This window comes from Protopterus annectens, chromosome 11.part0 (assembly GCF_019279795.1).
Source record: "Protopterus annectens isolate FY-2018-M chromosome 11.part0, PAN1.0, whole genome shotgun sequence".
NCBI lineage: Eukaryota > Metazoa > Chordata > Ceratodontiformes > Protopteridae > Protopterus > Protopterus annectens.
This window is the reverse complement of record NC_056745.1, coordinates 1,035,188,349-1,035,206,750: the sequence shown is the minus strand read 5'-3', so window position 1 is coordinate 1,035,206,750 and position 18,402 is coordinate 1,035,188,349. Positions and strand designations below refer to the sequence as shown.

Genomic DNA, 18,402 nt, shown 5'->3' with positions numbered 1-18,402 from the left:
ACCACTTCTGTGAAACACTAGTGCTTGGCATCTTCAGTCCAATCCAAATGCCCTCAGGCAACAGATACAAAACAAAGAACACAAGAAGATGGTGATTACAATTAACAAAAGGAGGATGTAAAAGCTTCAATAAAAGTACAAACTGCAACAAAGTAATAAAGCTCTGGTGACAAAGACACAGACACTGGCATCATGGGCTGTTAATTTCAAAAATTATAGAGTCTTCATGCAAATAACTACAACCAAAAATTAATGTTCAATAAACCAATAATAAATCTAACTTTGGGCTGTTGACAAAGACAGATGTATAGACCAAACGTTTGCTGGTAGGCACACACACACAGCCACCATCTTGAGATATGTGCATAATTCATAGACATTTTCAAAAGCTGGCTAGAAAATCTGATTTGCTTGTAAAATGCAAAATGTGTCTCCCACTGTCAGAATGACTTGGGAAGAAAACAGATTAACTGTTTAGCTAAGACTGATTTCACAGGCTTAAGGGCCTGTAAATGGCATGTTGATGGCAACCACAAATAATTTTCCAAGTTATAAACTTCAAACGTGCAGTAGCAGTAAGTTTAAAGGGCAGAAGTGTTACCTTTTCCAATGTAAAAGTCTCATGGAGGAAGAAGATACTTTGGGCGGGGGGGGGGGGGGGTCATAAAAGATAAATACCCTTTAGGTAAGTCTTAAAAGGTTAAACAGAAAAATCTACCTACTTGATGAAAATAGGAAATGAATGGGAGATACATAAACTCACTTCTCTGGTCTGTCCAATGCATGACACACTGATGAATCCTTCTTGCGAGTAGTCCCAGCAACACAGAAGTCAACCTGAGGAGTCCATGATCAACTTGTTCAGTCCCTAGGAAGTTACAAAATCTTGTCAGATCTCTTCAAGATAGATGCCACAACATCTGGAGCTTGCTAAGCAGTTTTGACCACCAGTCAAACCACCTTTCAGATGAGAGATTAGACATAGAAAGATCTTCATCAGGATATGCTTGGTAGAGGGAGTAGTGATCCATCCTGCCTTTTCCTTCATCCTCTCTAATCTCCCTCCCAAACTTATGGTTATAGGGAGAGACGTCTGGTCGGTTTCATGGCTGTCTGTATGTCTGGTGTGGGTGATTCTTGACAGTACATTTCCTCTAACACTTTTATTTTGTGCTATATCTCAGAGGTGACTGGTCTAGTGAGGAAGAGCAGCAAACTTGGCCAAAAGAGGAAGGGGCCCCTGCAGATGGCCTCTGATCCACCACTCTGCTGAAGGGGAAGTGTGTTGTGGAGGAAACAACATAACTGCAGAAGTTGGGGAAGGTACATGCAAGATAGCCAGTGCAATGATACTGGTGAAAATGCTAAAGCTGTTCCCTGAGCCAGAAGACTTTGTACCAAAGGTCAAGGCAATAGTCACAGCAGGCAAGACCAAGAAGTAAAAATGCCCCTCTCCCATAGTCCCATACACATGACCCCAGAAAAGAGGACTAAGGATCCACATGGGCACTGTCCCCAAATACTAAAAGGTCAATCATGGCAATGGATGGACATCCCTAAACAAGGCAGGATCAACACCGACAAGCTCAAGCCAAAGATCCACTGACAAAGGCTCCCCTGACACCCAGCATTATCAGCGGTAGCATTGCTGCCTCATAGCAAGAGGTTCTCCCATTCAATTCTCGGCTGGAGTGCGGAGAGTGCCTTCTGTGTGGAGTCTGTATGTCCTCCCTGTGGTTGGGTGGGCGTTCGAAAGACATGCATAAACGGGCATGCCTTCGTGTGTGTGTGTGTGTGTGTGTGTGTGTGTGTGTATATATATATATATATATATATATATATATATATATACACACACACACACACACACACATATGTGTGTGTGTATACAGTAAACTCTCAGTTAACCAGAACCCAAGCAACCAGCAAAATGAAATCTAAGAAATACGGTGCAATTTTCATATGTTGCACTTTATGCTTTTCCCATAGAAACATACCTTATGTTTTTTGAGTTTTAAAAAGGAAGATAGGAATAAATCCCCTCTCTCCCACCCTGAGAACAAGTCAAACCAAACAAACAGTATAGGGTACAATATTAGGCAGGCCTATTTTTAATAGCAACTCTCAAGCAACCCAGAAACTAGAGTTATCTGGCATCTACCAGTCCCCATAGGTGCCGGTTAACTGAAAGTTTGCTGTATTTTCTATATACACATTTTCCATTTTTAACATATAAAGAACAGGTGATTTGAAATAAACCCAACTAGTGGGTAACAGACTGGAGTATTTTTTGTTCACAACTGGGCATACAATTAAAGCATCATGAATCACACGGACACAAATCAAACAAGGGGTTACCCTACAGAGATGCAGGTCATATTCTGCTCTACAAGTAGTCTTTAGGTGATACAGAAAGGAGACTAATGACATCAGTGAAAGAAATCTGCTAGAACAGTGAGAACTGGACTCCGAGGAGAAGGATCATCATCACTTTTCTAGAAGGCGGCATTCTGCTCTATTCCCTTCTTTAAACTATTTGTATTTACCACAAAACACAACCAAATGCATCATAAGCAGATCCAACAACCTGATGCTTACATTTATGCGCACCTTCTTTGACTGTTTTCCTACAATCTAGTTTCAAAAAGACTGTAGCCCAAAATGACATTCTGACAATAAGAAAAATAGCAAAAGTCAAGAATATTATCATCAAATCTTTCATAGATGGCAGCAAAATAACTCCAGCAGAGTTGCCACTGCCTGAAGGTCACAGCAAGAAAAAACAATATGACAGAATGCTTTTAAAAGCAAGACAACACAACATATTCTGCCCTCGATAGTGTTTTCAGCTCTGACCTGCTACAACAGACATACATAATAAAGAATAACAATTAACAGGTATCCTTTTCTTTTCCTGCTAATCTCAATCATACAACTTTTGAATGTTTTTTCATTTTAAAAAGCACATGCCATCCTGTCCTCCGGAACTGTTAGAAGTCAATGTGCCTTTCTATTGACGTAGTTACAACACCACTTGCATTTCCTATCTCCATTCATGGTTAGTTGGTGTTTATATCCTCAAAATCTAATCAAAAAATACAATACAATGACTCACAAAATCCACATCAACAGAAGAGACTAAAGTCACTGATGCAATCGCTAAAGTGCTCACTTCATTTAAACCTTATTTGGTCCAAAAATCAGAAAATGTATTTATCGTGCAAAATTGCATCTAATTGGTACATTCACTAAAATCAAAAGATACCAAAAATACCCATACTGAAAACACTAAACTGTCTTAAAAGCCTTAAATGCATTCCTTCCTTGTAGAGTAAATACACACAAACATGCAGTATAGCTAGCTGTATGCAGTCTCTGTTCAAACACCCATGAGATTACAGACTGCCATCTCAAGAGTACCGTTATCAACTACAGAAATAATTTCTGCATACACATCTCAAAAAAAAGACATCATAAAACTTTGCACTTTATTCTCTGCATTATGCACAAGTTGCCTTTTAAATCTGTCAGAATTTTACCTGCCTTTTATAGCAACTACACACAATAAAATTAAGTTGTTACAAAAAGAATGACTTGTTTCCTCTAATGAAGAGTAACGCTATATTGCGACAAGGAACTGTCATGTGGAGAACAGCAGGGAACAAGGATGTCATATGCTTAGGTAGTCTTCAGTGGTAGAAGGAAAAAAAAACTGCTCGACACTTACGTAAAAAGTGCTTTTCTAGTAAGGCAATTTCTAGATGTCCTTTGATCTCATTCAATCTGTCAGACTCTGTTCTGTTATAATCCGGTACTCCTGAAGCCATGTTAAGGGTCCCTGGACCAGCCTAGTTAAAAGACAGAAAGGTTATAAATGATCTGTTACCTACATGCCATGTCAACTGCTTAAATAATAAAAAAGCAAAGCACTTAAGATAAAGCTAGCATCAATTTTGTTAGCCACATCTAAAAGCATCCGTGTGATCTTCTTGGATACCCTGTTTATTAAAAAAAAAAGACCAAATCAGATTAAGCCTAATCAAAATAAAAATCATGTAGCAAATATTTTTTTTCACAAAAAGATTCAGCTATCACAGTCTTCTTACGATTTAAATTAATTCAAAATGAGATGCTCTGCAAAACAAAATCCTTATTTGCAGTCTCACATTTCCACTGAAAACAGAATGTTACCACATTCAGCAACAAGAATTACTTTTTTTTATTTTACCTGTTTTCTTGCTGTAGAACAAAACAAATGAGAAAAACCCTTCTGACATTCTTTAAGAGCAGAGCGAATATCCCATTTTAGATACATACGAATCAGGAATGAAAATTCTTAATCCGATTTGGCATTCAAGAGGTTCTCTCTTGCTGTCAGCACTTTCTGCACACCTATGATGAATTGCTGTATCTGCTCTATTCAGTAGGGAAGCGTGAAAAAAAAAACTGAAGACAGCTTGCGGTACAATGCAGCAGGGTTAACTCAAAGCTCAAGAAAGCAAGTTCTGGTGCGTCAGGTAGCTGGAGCCCATCAGCAGCTAGAACAATCTTGTTATAAATGCAAAGAAGAAAACAATCTTCTCATGCAAAAGAATTATTAGGTGCCATGCACTTCTGGGGCTTTTCCAAAATATTTCAATTTAAGAAATGCAACAAGTTTAACCTAATAAAAGTTCAACACAGCAGAAATATCTCTGTTGCAAGCAAAGCTGTAAAAGAAATAAAGCTTAGAACAGCCACACAGACAATATAATAAGCAAACAGTTTATATCTGATAAAGGAAGGAAGTCATCATTCTGCGTTTTCAAATCCAGGCCTTGGTTTGTGGAAATCAAGTATATGCAACATGACAAGTTTCCACTATTGTGTTCTGACATACTGCACTATATTGTGTGCATAGGTAATACACCATTAAACTGAGTTTGTAACCTAATTATTTTTAAGCCTTTGTCATCCAAATATGCCCCTCCAACAATAAGCAATTTGGAAGTCAGTCTACCCACACCATCAGACAAACTACCTACCCATCTAGGAAAATGCAGTCCATTTAATATACTTTACTTTAAACCTGGTAATTTAAAATATGCCATAGAAAAACAATAAAATAAATAAATTTTGAATACAGATGTGTTCTGTTATGTAAGCAACATAACATTTGCATAATCAGTATAACGAAATATAAACATCAGTGTGGCTTCTTGGAGAGTTCGATAAAATATGCAAAACAGAGGTCATTGAAACCTCTGCAAGCAAGAATTGTGTTTGGTGAATCCAGAATGTTGCATGTGCTTATCAAAAAAGAAAAGCTTCATAACAAAAAAAAAAAAAAAAAGCTGCACAGAAGTGAGAAGGCATAAAAACATTAAAAATGAAACAAATTGGAGAAAAAGGAGTGAGAAGACAGAAGGAACACATTAAATTAAGCAATGAAGATAAACAAGGGCAGGTATCACTGAGAAGACTCAAGGTTTGATTTCTGAGAACTCGTAGAACAGATGACAGTGATGTGACAGAAGGTATTACCATAATATAGCCTGTCTAAAAAAATAAATGAGCGCGAATGGGCATTAAAGACTAACAAATTCTAGTCCCTGCACAGCTGAATCTTTTTCAGGGGAACAAGTTTTGTCTTCCAAGACACTGGCATGAAAAGAATTACTGGCATTTGAAAGGCAAGAGCAACTTCCAGAGAGATTCAATCCAGTAAAGTGAATACAGGAAAAGACCCTCTACAGCATATGACTGATGCTGTGGTTTTCTTAGAGGAAAATGCTCTTCTGGCATGGAACCTGTGGAAACTATGAGGCAGAATACCTGCTAGAATGAAGTTTATAGATCAGTATAACATGACTAATGGATAAATGAAGAGACATTGGCGATGGTGGTAGTGGGGGTTAAGGAAACAAAGCAGGCAGGCTTCTAGAATATGCTATACTGAAGAATTTGCTCTTATGAATACCGGGTATGTGTTCTCTCCTATCTGCAGCTCTGAACACTTTTAGCATAACTGGATGAGGGAGGAGTGTCCAGAAAGAGCAAGTCAGGTTCTAGTCTAAGGCACAAGCTACAGTTAGCCTGAGCAATTTAACTGCAGTTATACACCCATGATTCATCCTAGGGAGGATAAGGTAGAACCCTCAACCTGGAAAAACAGGGAGAACAGTAGACTTGTGCTCCCAGTTTATACAATGAGAAATATAAAATCATTGGCATGACGAAAATTAAGAACAGACAATTCCCTGAAAGGATCAGGAAAAGCTGAAAGCTCTGAGAATGTACAGTCACTTTTATAAAGGCAAAAAAAATGACAGAATTCTTGACTGGAGAAAAGAAAACCTTCAAGTGGAAAAGGCTAGAGAATGAAAGGCAACAGCCAAGATGTGTTGAAGTATGAGTGCATTCAACAAAGATAACATTGCCTAAAAAGCCATAAACTAATATAATATTTTTGGCATACTCCACTCACTGCCTGACTGACGTACTACTTCTCCAATCTCATTTTCACTACTATCTAACTTTACAAGGATCATCACTGGTCTGTGAACCACATACCTTTAGCAGAAAAAGAGAAAAAAAAATCAAACTGCACAATTGGAAAATTTTGAGAATGACTATTAGATAAAATATAAAATTACAAATTCTATAAGAAATTGAAGAGGTAAACACAGTGACTACATAAAACAATAAAAACCTCGGTCAGAAGAAATCAGACCACAGACTAAAAATTAAGCACTTGATTTTTTTTTTACCATTTTAAAACACAAACATCATCAGAAACTTCATTTAAATGTACACTCTAGAGTGCAAACAACCTGTGGAAGTTTAAAACTACAGACAGTACAGTCTACAGTAGCTTTAAACTTCCACATGTTGTTTGCGCTGTCTAGAATGTACACTTAAATGACGTTTCTGATGAAGTTCGTATTTTAAAATAGTAAATGAATGAAAGCACTTAATTCTTTGTCTATGGTCTGCTTTAAATTACAAATACTCCTACATAATAATTTTGTAGTAAACAATCCTCCCTTGTTCCTGCACACTCCCCAACTGCTTAAATAGTACAACCTAGGTTGGTTCACAGTCTGCACTAGGCTAATAATCATTGGGGGTTTTATAAGCTTAGCCATGCAAACCAAATTTATTCTGCAATTTTTGTGACTTACAATTTACTTAAGGGGTATGACATTGGCTGGAACAGTCTTTCCATGAAAGGAATAACAGAATCTGATGCAATGTCCAATCCATTTAGAAATAGTCTGTTTTGAAATTGTTTTTCCTTGGACTGCAGGGGCGTAAGCTACAAAAAGTTGTTCAGACTTCCTACTGGCCTTGGTTCTGTCCAGGTAGTATTGAAGTTGTCTGTGAATGTCCAAGGTATGCAAAAGTCTTTCCCCCTCATTCTCAGGATTGGGGAAGAAAGCAGGCAGATGAATGGCTTGATTTAGAGAAACCCTAGATACCACCTTTGGCATAAAGGTAGGGTTGGTCCTTAATGAAACCCTGTCTCTGTGGAAAATAATAAAGGGTGGTATTGCCATTAGGGCCTGTAGCTCCGAAACCCTTCTTGCTGAGGTAATTGCCAACAGAAAAGCTGTTTTCCAAGAGAGAAATTGCAAGTGGACTGAAGCTGCTGGCTCAAAAGGAGGTAGAGTCAGTTTTTCCAAGACAAAATTGAGGTCCCAGGCTGGCACTGGGGCCTTTCTTGGTGGCTTAATGTTCTTGATTCCCCTGAGGAATTGTCTTAGTAAGGGGTGAGAGAAAACAGGAGGATCAGTGTTGTATCTAGCTGAAATAGCAGATGCATGTATCTTTATGGAAGAATATGAGAGGCCGTTCTTTAACATATCTGCCAAATATTCCAAGATGAGTGGGATGTTCAACAATGATGCATCATGTCCCCTGCTGGTATTCCAATTGCTGAATCTTTTCCACTTTGCTAAGTAAATCTTTCTGGTGGATGGTCTTCGAGCCTCTATTAGTATCCGCTGAACTTCCTTGGAGAGAGATAAGCTGAAGTTATTTATGGGATCTCCCAGGCTGTTAGCTGCAGTGTCTGAAGATTTGGATGCAGAATTTTGAAATTGTGCTGAGTCAAAAGTAGAGGCCACTGAGGGACGGCCCGCTTCCTGGTGTGACATATGCTCCGTAGTAGTGGGTACCAGTGTTGTCTTGACCAATCCGGAGCTATTATGATTCCCTTGGGCTTCTCTGCTTTGATCTTTAGTAATACTGAGGTCATCAGTGGTAGAGGTGGGAATGCATAGATTGCTAGGCAGTTCCAGTTGAATGAGAGGGCATCTATTTTCCAAGCTTTTGGATGGTATGTCCTTGTGCAAAATTTTGGTAGAAGATGGATGAGGTGAGAGGCAAATAGGTCCACTTCTGGCTTGCCCCATGTCGAAGTGAGTTGTCTGAAGGCCTTCGGATGTAACCTCCACTCGTGTGGATCTGTGAAATTCCTGCTTAGGCTGTCCACCAACACACTGTCTTTTCCTGGAACAAACTGGGATTGTAAATGGATGTTTAGGCTCAGTGATTTCTCCCAAAGCTGCATTGTCAGTCTGCAAAGGGGATAAGAGTGGGTGCCCCCCTGCTTGTTTATGTACCGCATTACAGTGGTGTTGTCTGTCTGTATCATTAAATGGCCTTGCTGGAGTTGGTGTTGAAAAGCCTCGATGGCATGCATCACTGCCAGCATTTCCTTTTGGTTTATATGCAGATGTGTTTCCTTTGGAGACCATTGTCCTTGTATACACCTGCCTTCCATGTGTGCCCCCCATCCAAGGTCTGAGGCATCTGTAGTCATGGTCTGTGTTATCTGTGGTTTTTTGAATGACATACCTGTGTTTTCCTGGCTCACCGAGGCCCACCATAGGAATTCCTTTTGTAGGCATGGAATGAGTGGTATGATCGTCTCCAAGTTGTTGCTGTGCTGAGACCAAATGCTTTTTAGGTACCATTGAAGCTTTCTCATGTGCAGTTTTGCTAATGGAACCAGTAGAATGCAGGATGCCATGTAACCCAGGGCCTGTAGGAATCTCCTTGCAGTCATCTGGGTGAGTTTTGCTAAACCTCTGAAGTAATGAGTTAACTTCTCTTGCTTGTCTTCTGTCAGGTAAGCCATCTGAGAGGCTGTGTCTAGTTTGGCTCCTAAGAAGATTATTTGCTGGGATGGCTGCAGTCTTGACTTTTGGAAGTTGACTGTGTATCCCAGAGCTTGAAGTAATCATATCACATATAATCCAGGTTTTTTGTCAACATCAATTTGTCGTCCGCTTGTATGAGGCAGTCGTCCAGGTACGGGTAAATTTGTATTCCCTGGAGCCTGCAATGAGCAATCACTGAAGCCAGGCATTTTGTAAATACTCTGGGCGCAGTAGATAAGCCAAATGGCAATGCTGAGAATTGATAATGCTCTGGCCCTGCAAGAAATCTGAGGTATCTTCTGCAGCTGTGTCTGATAAGGACATGCAGGTATGCCTCCTTGAGGTCCAGAGTAATCAGCCACGACTCCTTGCCCAGCATGGGAAGGAGTTGCTGTAGAGTCAGCATTTTGAACTTTGGTACTATGAGAAAGGTGTTTAATGTGGACAAGTCCAGTACTGGGTCTCCATTGAGATTCTTTTCTTGGAACAAGGAACAGTCTTGAGTAAAACCCCTGGTCTTGTTCTTGTTGTGGAACTCTTTCTATTGCTTTCATTCGAGTCAGCAGATTGATTTGCTTGATAGCCTCTGCCCTCTGATTTTGTGGTAGGTTTGGCATGCCTTGTTTTCTTGGTAAGGTATGAAAATGAAACCTGTACCCTCGGTCTATAATGTCCAAAATCCATTTGTCCTTTGTCAGTCTGTGCCAGTTTTCTGCAAACAGAGATAATTTCCCGCCCAAGGGAGCTTCTAGTTGTTCCCTGGTAGGCGGTAGTAGAGGAAAGTAATTGAGTTTGTGGTTGTTGGGCAGGTGAAACCCCTGCGTCACTTCTTTGGTTTCCTGGCTGCCATTGTCGTCCCCTGTAAGGGCCTCTGTATTGGCCTGTTCCTCGGCCACGTCTGTTCTTACCCCTTTGAAACTTTTCTGGATTAGGAAAGGACCAGTTTTTTGAAGGCCAATTCCTACTGAACCTGGGGGGTTGAACCTGGAGGAAATCTTTCACAGTCTGAACTGATTTTGCTTTTTCTTCGATGGTCTTTAAGACATCCTTAGCATTTGCACCAAAAAGCTTGTTCTTTTCCAAAGGTGCATCCAGAAGCTTTGCTTTTACATGATCTGGTAGAGGTTGATCTTTTAACCAAGCATGTCTACGAATCACTGCCCCTGTCACAGCTGCCCTACATGAAGCTTCCAGTGCATCATATCCACACTGCAGGAAGTGATTGCTTACTTGCTGAGTGTTATGTACAGCTTCCTGCAAAGTCTTCCTGTCTAAAGGATCAGGAGAAGCTAATGTTTTTTGTAAATCTTCTAAGAGATAATCCTGATATTGTAACATATGAAAAAGGCAATTTAAAGCTCTCATAGATAAGGTAGTGGATGTGTAAACCTTTTTACCCCATCTCTCTAATGGCCTCGCTTCCCTGTTGGAGGGCAAAGGCTGAAACTCCTTTAGGCCCCTGTGAAATAGTTTCCAAATCAGCAGTATGGGCCCTGAATAAATGGGAATGAGTTTCAGGGACCCTGTAATACCTGTCTGGCTTGGCAGGAGCAGGAGGAAGAGAATCAGGGGTAGCACTAGAGTCAGAATACAAATCATCCAGAACATCAAGTACAGGAGGAATAGCTAAGGGCCTGTGCTGAGGCTTCTTAAGGAAAGTCCTAAGGCGTTTCCTAGAATCAGAATATTCCTATCCTTGCCACTTGAAATGTTCCCTCATGGTGTGCAGAACTTCCCCAAAGGAAATATCCTCAGGAGGGGAGGCCGAAGGGATGGAATCTTCTGCATCCGAATCCTCATAGGTCTGGAAGAGCTCTTCCTGGCTATCAGAGTGGACAGAGCCCTCAGAGTCTTCATCTGAAGGAGTAGGGTCAGAGGGTTCAACCCGGGGCCTCTTATCAGGAGGAGGCTGGGATGCTCTCTCAGGATGGGCCTGTGAACCTCTAATCATGGAAATTAAATCAGCAGCCATGGACATAATTTGTGTCTCCGGAGTCGGCTGAGGTAAGGATTTAGAAGTAATATGCTTTGTTTTGCTGGCTGCCTTAGCCCTAGTGTAGGCCTTAATAGACATGGCCATAGGAGGCCTGGCAGCTCCACGTGCCGGAGTGACCTTGTCCACAGCAATGGTCTCGGGCATTTCCTCGGTTTCGGTATCCGGAGGAAAATCTATAACTGGCGTCGGAGTAATGTCTGGAATCGGAGTTGTTGGTAATGCGGTGTCTTCGATTTGGAGCGGTGGAGAGACCGTCTCAGAGGGAACCGGAGCACTTGCGCTAGATTTTGGCGTGGAGTCGGTGGTAGAAGCGGGCCGAGAATGTCGGTCCCGGTCTTTTCGCTTTTTAGGCGTTTGCGATGTCGGAAGATCCGACGGCATGGTGTAAGCAAATTTATCGCCGAAAAAATCTTCAGCGAACTCCGCCCGGCGCCTGAGAGTGCGCTTGGTCTGGGCCCAGGCAAGGGAGGCAGTAAGAGTGGCAATCCTTATGAGGTATTTGTTTACCACAAAAAGACAATTGTTAACTTTTTCAGTAATTTCTGACATCGGCTGAGGCAAGAAAAGGTCCCCAAAGGGGTACTTAGCTTTTTTGATGACTTCGGTATCATAGAATACAGGAGCTGACCAACCGGCACTTGCGAACCGCTTCTGCTTCGGGCACCGCGCAGCAAGAAAGACTGAAGAAAATGGCGTCGGCTGATGCTTATATACTCCAGCCGCTGTGACGTCGGAGAGAAATGCGACATCAGCCGACGTCGGACCCAGACTTTGGAATCCGGCCGACCGAAGGCTGCCTGAGGCAGGACAACCCACATGTTATGACTGCAGTTGCATTCTTGAAGGACATCTGCTCCCAGTTTACAATCATCTGCAAACTCAGTTAGCCAGAGGGCCTTGACATTGGCCTTAACTTCCAAGAAGCAAATGTCAGAAGTTATGGCCAATGTCAAGGAATGTACGAACCAAAGTTATAAAATGTAAATGGAGGGGGAAGCTAACTCCTCTGCAGAAAAACTTTCTTTGGTCTCCCGACTTTCACCACTATCATAGCTTAGTCACAATTAACTTGTTTTTGCCTTTTTACTAGAAGCAACAATATTCTGTCATACCTCTTGGAAAGGGGAGGGCATCTTTCTCCAGGAGCAGATGTCCTTTGAATGCACCCTAGTGAGGCTGCAGCCCCTTGAAGGATGAGAGTCTGGATGGAAGACATCATATGTATTGCCGTGGACAGCATTTTATTTTAATGGTAGGAAGGGGAATCCTAAATGGGGGAGCACATACAATGATATGCGTATCACCACACTAGACATTGGTTCAACTCCACCAGTACTTGTCAGATTGTCTGTAGTTACAAAGTCACTGGTCTCATCTAAGAAGTACCATGACTACAACCAGAAATCCACATCCAATCTTCACCCTAAGAAAGGGGAACCGGCACTTGCCACACAATTCTCCCCATCTCCACCAGACTCCTCCAACTGCAACTAAACTTTCAAGGGTAAATGATTCAGTTTCAACTCCTGTTTAAAACAAAACTTATAAAAATAAAATAAACACTTTAAAACATAACATACAATCATTCACATAAAAGACCAAACTTTTTTCAATTAATGACCGCAGATTACCTGTTACTTTTAGAAATAGTGCTTCCACTAAAGCAGTCAGCATATCCCCTGAAAAAATAATGCAGATGTAGTCCAGCTGTGTATGTAGATTTATTGTGCTGATGAGAATATGATCTTAACAATGGATTTTCAAGTATTAATGAAAAAGCTCAAAGCACTGCCCTTTATGACACCTTTGCAAATTTCTTTGAACTTTCTCACCTACGCAACTATGCTACTACTGAACTCCTCCCCACACTTCTTTATGGTGTTCTGATCCTTACTAACCTTCAGGCATACCAAAAAAACAAAACAAACAATGCTATTACAAAGCTGCTAAATTTGTAGCAAATACAACTTTCAGAACCCACCAATGTATAGCACTAAATCCTAAACTGGTTAGAACTACATCAACTAACATACATAGTTTCTTACCACCCATACAATTATCCAGAATCCATCTGGTTGTCCAGCACTGTAACACTTCACACAACTATGTTCCTAGCCATTTATTACAATCCAATGACCAAAAACTCCTGTCTGTCCACAAACCTATTAAATCTGCTGAGTGATGTCTGTACTTTACCATGTTGCTAAAGCCTGGAACTCTTTATTTCCATCAACCAAGTCAATACTATCCCTCCTATCCTGCAAAACCATTCTGGAAGACTTCCTAGCCAAAGGCTGTCTCTGTTTTTGCTCAGCACCAGTATAAACTACATCCTTAAATGTGAACAAGTCCCTGTTCATACCTTACACCTCCTTACTCTCCCTACTTTACTCACTTCCTTACTGCTATCAATCTCTCGCCTCTGGCTTTCTCTATAAATATAGCACAAGCCTGCTTTACTCTTACTTCATACTGCAAATCCTGTTTGCATTATACTAACTTGCATTTAATTTCTCTATAAACTGGCTAAAATGACTCTGTTTAATAATTGTCACATAACTGTACCTATTCTTTACAAAAGGTTTTATATTATGTCTAATTTGGTACAACTATACTGTATTTTTTGTATTATTTTTAAAGGCCTTTGCCTCCTGTAGATAAAATTATGCCTGACCTGTATATAACTAAAGGGACAAAAAAAATATCATCTTTCTATGCATATCCATAATCCAGTGCTTCTAGTTTATTATTTTTGTTATTACCTTCTTAGTTTCTTCTACATATCATCAACTACCAAACAATCGTTTTAGCCTATTTGCCTAAATACAGCCATCTTATCTGCCTGTAAGTATTGGTAATTCTGAAACAGTTCATGCATAGATGCTTGCTATAACTTTTATCTTGCAAATGGAAATGTTGCACACCACCATGGGATCCCGTTTACATTTATTAAATACAAAATGTCATATGCAAACAACGATTATAACAACTTGTGTGACAATCAAGAATATAGCATTTAATTTGTAAATTCTGTATTTTGTTTTGTAGCAACTCTACATTTAATGCAAACAGATGGGGGCGATAACATCCTTGCCTGGTTCCCCTGTTCAGAGAGTTTGTCAGAGATGAACCCACACACTAATTCTTGCACCTCTGACTCTTTATTTACACTCCTTAATAACCTTATTGTATTATGGAATGCAAATGCTACGATTAATGCACTCATAAAATCTCAGCTGACCCTATCAAATGCTTTTTCCACATCAGATTTCTGGTGACCAGATTTATACGTTTTACAAAAAAGTGTCCTGGATCAACTGGATGTATGGTTCTTCTAAAGCTAAATAACTGTAGATAAGAACAGCTGTTTAGCTTCCTATATGAGCATTCCTCCTCCTCCTGCTTAATTATTTCAGCAGAAGCATTATGCAAATGGCAAGTCCTTGTCTACAGGGGCATTTGAATAATTGAGCTATTACATCCTCAGGGAAGGATTGCAATCTTAACTAATCAAGTCTTTTATATAAGTAGCAGTTACAGCGTTCCACAGACAGGATTCTCAGCAAAACAGACACATTTGACACTGCACTTAGCCACCTTAGTGGTAGAATTAAGCATGCCCACAAGATTACATTTCATGTCAGAATTACAAAGATTTGCCAGTTTGTCTTGTATCACTCAAAATAGATAAAAGGAACTTGGTCATTTTGGTCTGGCAATTAATGGCTTTAAAAGCTAAGGTGGCAGAAGTATCCTCACCTTTGTGTCATACCAATCAAGAGCTCTAATGTCCTTTATTATTGGGAATTTGATTTGGGGAGACAAAGATTCGAGTACCTTTGTCAGGATCCAAAGGAATGACACAACAGGGTCAGTACCAAGCTTTTTATAACGGTACTTACGGGCATCAGGAAGGTACAGTTTTGTACCTACCATAAATGTAGATGTCCGATAGATATGCAACTGCAGTCCTTACATATGGGTTGTCCTGCCTCAGGCAGCCATCGGTCGGCCGGATTCCAAAGTCTGGGTCCGGCGTCGGCTGATGTCTCCTCCTCCCCGACGTCAGAGCGGCCGGGGTATAAAAGCATCAGCCGACGCCATCTTCATCAGTGTTTCTTGCCCCAGATGCCAGGTGCCCTCCAAGGAAGGCTAAATTTAGAAACTGGATAAAAAATTCCAGACATACACAACAGTAATAAACAGATACACCATAACAGATATCCCCAGCTAATTATAAAAGGAGGGAAGTGGACCCAATATACAGAGAGGTAGGAGGGAGGGAAAACCTGACTGCAGTTGCATATCTATCGGACATCTACATTTATGGTAGGTACAAAACTGTACTATGTCCTTCAAGAATGCAACTGCAGTCCTTACATATGGGTTGAATACCATAGCCAAGCTGGGGGTGGTAGGCTCTAAGATAAAGATGGTGTAGCTAAAATGCCCTGCAGGACTGCCGAAGCAAAGCCTGCTCGGGATCTGGAATATAAAGGCAGGTTGTAGTGCTTGGAAAATGTATGCACGGAGCTCCATGTAGCAGCTTCTAGAATGTCCTTTGTAGCCACCCCTCTTAGAAAGGCTGTGGAGGTGGCTGTAGCTCTGGTGGAGTGTGGCCTGATGTTGGCTGGCACACACTTTCCATGGAAAGAATAACAGAATCTGATGCAATGTCCAATCCATTTTGAAATTGTTTGTTTGGAAATTGCCTTTCCTTGCACTCCAGCAGCGTATGCTACAAATAGTTGGTCAGACTTTCTGTTGGCCTTTGAAGTAGTAGCGCAGTTGTCTGTGTATGTCCAAAGTGTGCAGCAGCTTTTCCCCTTTATTTTGAGGATTGGGGAAAAAGGTAGGCAGGTGAATTGCTTGATTTAGAGACACCCTGGATATCACTTTTGGCATAAAAGAAGGATTGGTTCTTAAAGAAACTCTGTCCTGATGAAAAATGAGAAATGGAGGTACTGCCATGAGGGCCTGTATCTCCAAAACTCTTCTTGCTCAGGTAATTGCCAACAGGAAAACTGTTTTCCAGGAAAGAAATTGCAATTCTGAAGATGCTGCGGGCTCAAAAGGAGGAAGAGTTAATTTTTCCAACACGAAGCTGAGGTCCCATGCAGGCACTGGTGGTTTTCTGGGGGGTTTGATACTCTTTATCCCTGTTAGAAATTGTCTTAGCAAAGGATGTGAAAACACAGGTGGATCAGTGTTGTATTTTGCTGAAATTGCTGAAGCGTGTATTTTTATGGAAGAATAGGAAAGTCCATTATGCAGCATTTCTGCCAAGTATTCTAGTATCTGTGGGATGCTCATTACTGATGCATCCTGGCCCTTGTTAGCATTCCAGATGTTGAATCTCTTCCATTTGGCTGAATAAGTTTTTCTGGTGGAAGGTCTGCGTGCTTCCAATAAGATCTGTTGAACTTCCTTGGAGAGAGAGATATGGGGAGAAATCATGGAACCCTCCAAGCTGTCAGCTGCAGAGTTTGCAGGTTGGGATGAACCGTCCTGTAATTGTGCTGGGTCAAAAGCAGAGGCCATTGAGGCAGGGGCCACGGCTTGGTGCAAGTTATGCTCCTTAGTAATGGATACCAGTGGTGTCTTGGCCAATCTGGAGCTATTAAGATGCCTTTCGGTTGTTCTGCTTTGATCTCCAGTAACACCTTGGTCATTAATGGTAGAAGTGGGAATACATAGATTGTTAGAGAGTTCCAGCTGAAGGAGAGAGCATCCATTCTCCAGGCTTGTGGATGGTGTGTCCTCAAGCAGAACTTTTTCAGATGATGATTGAGGTGTGAGGCAAAGAGATCTATGTCCGGCCTCCCCCATGCATGAGTTATTTGTGCAAAAATGTCTGGATGCAACATTCATTCGTGCGGGTCCAGGATGTTTCTGCTTAGACTGTCCGCCAGAACATTGTCCTTGCCCGGAACAAACTGGGATTGCAGCTGTATGTTCAGTTTCAGGGACTTTTCCCAAAGAGTCATTGTTAGTCTGCAGAGGGGGTAAGAATGAGTACCTCCCTGTTTGTTTATGTACCACATAACAGTGGTGTTGTCTGTCTTTATTAGCAGTTGACATTGTTGAAGATATTTTCCGAAGGCCTCGATTGCATGAATTACTGCTAACATCTCTTTTTGATTGATGTGTAGATGCACTTCCCGGGGGGCCCATTGCCCTTGAATGCATCTGCCCTCCATGTGCGCCCCCCATCCATGGTCTGAGGTGTCTGTTGTAATGGTTTGGCTTGTTTGAGGTTTGTTGAAAGGCATACCTTTGTTTGACTGGCTTGCTTGGGCCCACCACAAAAATTCCCTTTGTAGACATGGAATGAGTGGGATAACTGCTTCTAAGTTGTGGCTGTGTTGAGACCATAAACTTTTTAGGTACCATTGTAGTTTTCTCATGTGTAGTCTTGCCAGTGGAATCAATAGAATGCAAGATGCCATGAAACCCAGGGCCTGCAGGATTTTCCTTGCAGTCATCTGGGTGAGCTTTGCTAGGCTTTTGAAGTAATCTGGTAATTGTTTTTGCTTCTCTTCTGTGAGGTAAGCCATTTGTGATTTTGTGTCTAGTTTGGCTCCTAGAAAAATTATTTGTTGGGATGGCAGTAGTCTTGATTTTTGAATGTTGACTGTGCATCCCAAAGCCTGTAGTAAGTGAATGACATAATTCAAGTTTTTTGTCAAGGCTTGCTTGCTGTCCGCTTGTATAAGGCAGTCGTCTAGGTAAGGGTATATTTGTATCCCCTGGAGTCTGCAGTGTGCAATTACTGATGCCAGGCATTTCGTGAATACTCTGGGCGCAGTAGATAAGCCAAAAGGCAATGCTGAGAATTGATAATGCTCTGACCCTGCAAGAAATCTGAGGTATCTTCTGCAACTGTGTCTGACTGGGACATGCAGGTATGCCTCCTTGAGGTCCAGAGTAACCAGCCAAGACCCCTTGCCCAGCATGGGAAGGAGTTGCTATAGCGTCAGCATTTTGAATTTTGGCACAATGAGAAAAGTGTTTAGAGCAGACAAGTCCAGTATAGGTCTCCATTGCTTTTCTTGGAACAAGGAACAGTCTTGAGTAGAATCCCTGGCCTTGTTCCTGAGGAGGAACCTTTTCTATTGCTTTGATTTGTAGCAGCTTTGAAACTTGTACAAATGCCTCTGCCCTTTGATTTTGTGGCAGGTTTGGCATGCCTTGTCTTGTTGGTAAAGTATGGAAGTGGAACCTGTAGCCTTGGTCTATTATGTCCAGAATCCATTTGTC

At 41.2% G+C, this 18,402-nt stretch overlaps 1 protein-coding gene across 3 annotated transcripts in view; it reads right to left on the bottom strand.

Annotated features, from left to right (window-relative positions):
- GRAMD4 (GRAM domain containing 4) overlaps nt 1-18,402 on the bottom strand; it is a 2,037,033-nt gene that overhangs the window by 993,595 nt on the left and 1,025,036 nt on the right. For 2 of the 3 annotated variants that reach the window (XM_044088380.1, XM_044088381.1), the window contains exon 3: nt 3,728-3,848. In XM_044088380.1, coding sequence (XP_043944315.1) covers nt 3,728-3,848 — 121 coding nt within the window. Of the gene's footprint in view, nt 1-3,727; nt 3,849-4,228; nt 4,385-18,402 lie in introns of those variants that run through there. The other variant, XM_044088383.1, reaches the window with a different exon arrangement.